This window comes from Pyxicephalus adspersus, chromosome 1, assembly GCF_032062135.1.
Source record: "Pyxicephalus adspersus chromosome 1, UCB_Pads_2.0, whole genome shotgun sequence".
In the NCBI taxonomy this organism is placed as follows: Eukaryota; Metazoa; Chordata; class Amphibia; order Anura; family Pyxicephalidae; genus Pyxicephalus; species Pyxicephalus adspersus.
The window spans coordinates 115,362,680-115,366,226 of record NC_092858.1 but is presented as its reverse complement, the minus strand read 5'-3'; the positions used below and the strand labels follow the sequence as shown (position 1 = coordinate 115,366,226).

Sequence of the window (3,547 nt, the reverse complement as noted above, 5' to 3'; positions counted from 1 at the left end):
AAAAAAAACTATAATAAAGTGATGTTCCTTTGCTGTTTTTTCACAAGATAGTTCCCACATATGTAACAAAAACTGCCTGCTGAAGTCCAGCAACCACAAGAAGTTGTATTCATGAGAGCATGGCAATTTAGCTTTTATTGTCTTGGACACTGTCTTTGCATTCATTTACACGTCCTTTGTCTTGTTTTTTGCTCTTTTGACTGTGGAGAAAAAAAGAAAAATATTCAGTCATTTTGATTAAAAAAAAAAAAAAAAAGTTCCAAATTTTCTGTGTAAGTACAGTATAGACCAGAGGTCCACAAGCCCATCTAACAGGTGGGCCTTGAGAGCACAGAGACCAGCGGTGGTCCGCGGTTCTGGCCAGTGCAACCCCCAGTGGGGTCAGGAGAAAGAGCCCGCCCAGGGTGGTAGGCGGTTGGCACAACCCGCCCACTTTCCTATTCCAGGCTCAGACTTGAGATGGGAGAGTGGGTGGGTTCTGGCATTATGACATGAAAGTAAATAGGATTTTTGTATTGATAAAATTGGACTTTGAGGACACCCTCTATTTCATGATCATGCACTTTATACTGAGGCATAAAACTATAAAACTAAGGCATGCTGGTATATGTAGAGATGATAAGAAGGTGTGGTGTGGCCCATAGTTTGTTTGTTATTGTTCAATCCTCCTATAGACCTCAAAATAACCCAAAGGTTTAAAAGACTTTCTGTATCCTTCAATTGTCTCAGAGAGGAGAATTTTAAAGTAAGTATAAAAATGACTTTTTTTATTTTGTTTTATTTTGGCACTGCATCACATCACTATTTCTGTTTTCTTTTTTAGGTATTCCAGCTCTGTGCACAGCAACCTTTACAAGGAGAGCTAGCGCAAAGGAGTCAGCAGCTCCAATGTCGTCTGTCTACTCTGCAGATAGAAAATGACGAGGTATGAGTTGTTTGCTTATACGGAAAAAGGTTTTGTAAAGGAGACTTTTTTTTGGAAATACAAAGTCTATTTTTCTTGAACCCTGTAGTGGTTTTTTTTTTTTGTCCCTCTGGGGAAGTACATGATATTAAAGCAAATTGTGTTAGCTGCTAGATTTGTTGACTGTTTTTTACAAAACAAATACCTCCTATAAGGTAATGTGAACTTACTATAAGCAGCCAGTATTCAACAGCTAAAAAAGTGTCAGTTGTCAGCATTTAAAAAAATGACAGCTTTTGTGCTTTTAACCTTGAATCAAATTCAATTATTTTTTTTAAGAGATAAACAGACTTACTGTAAAAGATAAAAATAGGTTATAGGCACTGTGCTTCAGTGTTCAGACATTAGTTTTTCCAGGTTTTAATAAGAATCAATGGGTCTGTTTTTTGTACAGGCTTTTGCAGGGTTTAGACCTTTACAAGTGGTTTTTCAAAAGTTCCATGCAGTTTCTAGGGCTGGCTTTCCATTTTTTAGACTTTTTTTTAAAGCCAGGGAATTGCTTATAAACCCTTTCTGAATTAGGGGAAAAACACAGCCCTTTCAGGCATTTAAAGAGCCAGAACTAACACCTGGAAACACAGGAAATTCCTGTATAGGAAGATTGGGGAGACATGTTTTGTATAGGTGATTGGTTGAAATGTTATAGGGGCAGGTTATTTTGGTTCTGAGGCGGGAACCCCGACTAGTGACATGGTCTCATATGCCCCCCTTTTAGGGACAGGGGAACAAAATGATGTGCCATGTAGGATGTCTGTTCCCTGTTTGGTGTTGTGTCCATGGCTGTGGAGTCGGTAGATAAATCCTTCGACTTTGTCTCCGACTCCTCAGTTTCTGGTACCTCTGACTCTCCGACTCCTCTGTATTTACATTGTTTCTCATTTTATCTTCACACTTTTGCATTCAAACTTCACAAAAAATTTAGACCTCATAATTATTCATAAATCAATATATTTATTATAAAATTAAATATAACACAATATTTTTTACCATAAATTTTTTTTTCTCAAACATTAATAAAAATTTATGAAAATAAATCAATTTGTCAGTTATTATGTTTTTCGCTTTATATAATTTTAAAATTAAATATCTTTATTTCAGGGATTTTTATACTAAGTTTTAAGATGACAATATTATTCGTCTTTTCATCGTTGTAGAGTTATTAGATTCATATTTAGTATTGCGCTTACCCTTATGGCCACAATATTAAGTAATGCAGAACTTCAAAGAGTGATAGACCGTTATCTGAATGGAAGTGATGCCTCCCAGCATTGATTTTGGGTTGTAATCGTACAACCATAACCCAAATTATTAAGACATATGGATCTTGGGGTAGAGCAGAAAAATGACCAAGAGGAGGTCTGAGAAATTCAAAGTTGGGTGAAGCCCATGAGGGGGAGTTACCCACGTTAATGTCCAAATATTGCGGAATAAGCCTCAGGGAAATGAAGGATCAATTATTTGTCAAACAAATTATTTGTCAATGGCTAACAAAATCAAGAAGGAAAAAACATCTACTTTCTTGATGAAGTAGGTCTTAACATCTCAATGAGAACCAAAAGGGGAAGACCTCCTATTGGGCAAAGGGCCGTGCATGTTGTGGCTGGAGTGCGTTCCAGAAATTATTCAATTTGTTGTGTGAGGAATAAAAATGGGACCCTCCTGAATGTTTTTAGTGAAAAGAGTGTTCAGCATACCATCCTAATTATGGATAATGTCCCCTTTCAAAAAACTAGCCAGGTACAGAGCTTGGCTGAAAGTAAGGGACATCAACCCCTTTTTTTTGCCACCATACTCTCCATTTCCTAATCCTTTTGAGAACATGTGCTCTAAATAGAAAGAAGTATTAGGAAAAAGTAGGCTAATTCATTCTGGTGCTTTATTAGAAAGCATCAATAGTTTATTGCTCAAATTATTATACAAAAATGTTTAGCTTTTTGCCTAAATACATAAGAGGAGAAAACATTGATTAAAAAATCATGTAATGAATTATTAAATTTTTATTTAATGTTTCTTGAGAAAAACTTAAAAAAATATTGTTATTTAATTTTATAATAAATTTTTGATTTGTGAATAATTAGTTTGTTTCTACATTTTTTTGTGAATTTTGGTTGCAAAAGTGTGAGGATAAAATGAGAAACTCTGTAATATGGTAATGTATTTTCCACGTTGATTGAAGGCAACATACATGCCATTTAACCACAGAGCTACTGGCTAGGAAGCTGACGCTCTACTGTATTGGCCATTTTAAACAAAAGACAAAAAAAATGAAAACATTAAGGTTTTATTTATTGTTTTTATCAAGTGGCTATAAAGTAGTAGCATAGCATGCATAAAAATCTGTGATATGTGAAATTCCTAATATGCATGGCTCTAGAAATTGAAAGGCTGTGAAGTTTCTAAATAAGGAAAATTTTGGATTTAGTCTGGACCAGATGGGGTTTTTTTGGGGTAATATTTTGGGCATTAAATGTGCTGACAGAAAAAGTACATTTCCATTGGATTCCCTTATGGGCCCATATTTGTGTCATTCCCAAAGAGAATCTGATGGTATATGCAAGTTATAGACTAATCTCATTTTTTTTT

The 3,547-nt window shown here is 35.2% G+C and overlaps 1 protein-coding gene across 2 annotated transcripts in view; it reads left to right on the top strand.

Moving 5' to 3' along the window:
* The window catches only part of LOC140339717 (SLIT-ROBO Rho GTPase-activating protein 2B-like), a 114,222-nt gene that overhangs the window by 42,744 nt on the left and 67,931 nt on the right, over nucleotides 1–3,547 (top strand). For both annotated transcript variants that reach the window (XM_072424527.1, XM_072424535.1), the window contains exon 9: nucleotides 824–925. In XM_072424527.1, the coding sequence (XP_072280628.1) occupies nucleotides 824–925 (102 nt within the window). The remainder of the gene's footprint in view (nucleotides 1–823; nucleotides 926–3,547) is intronic.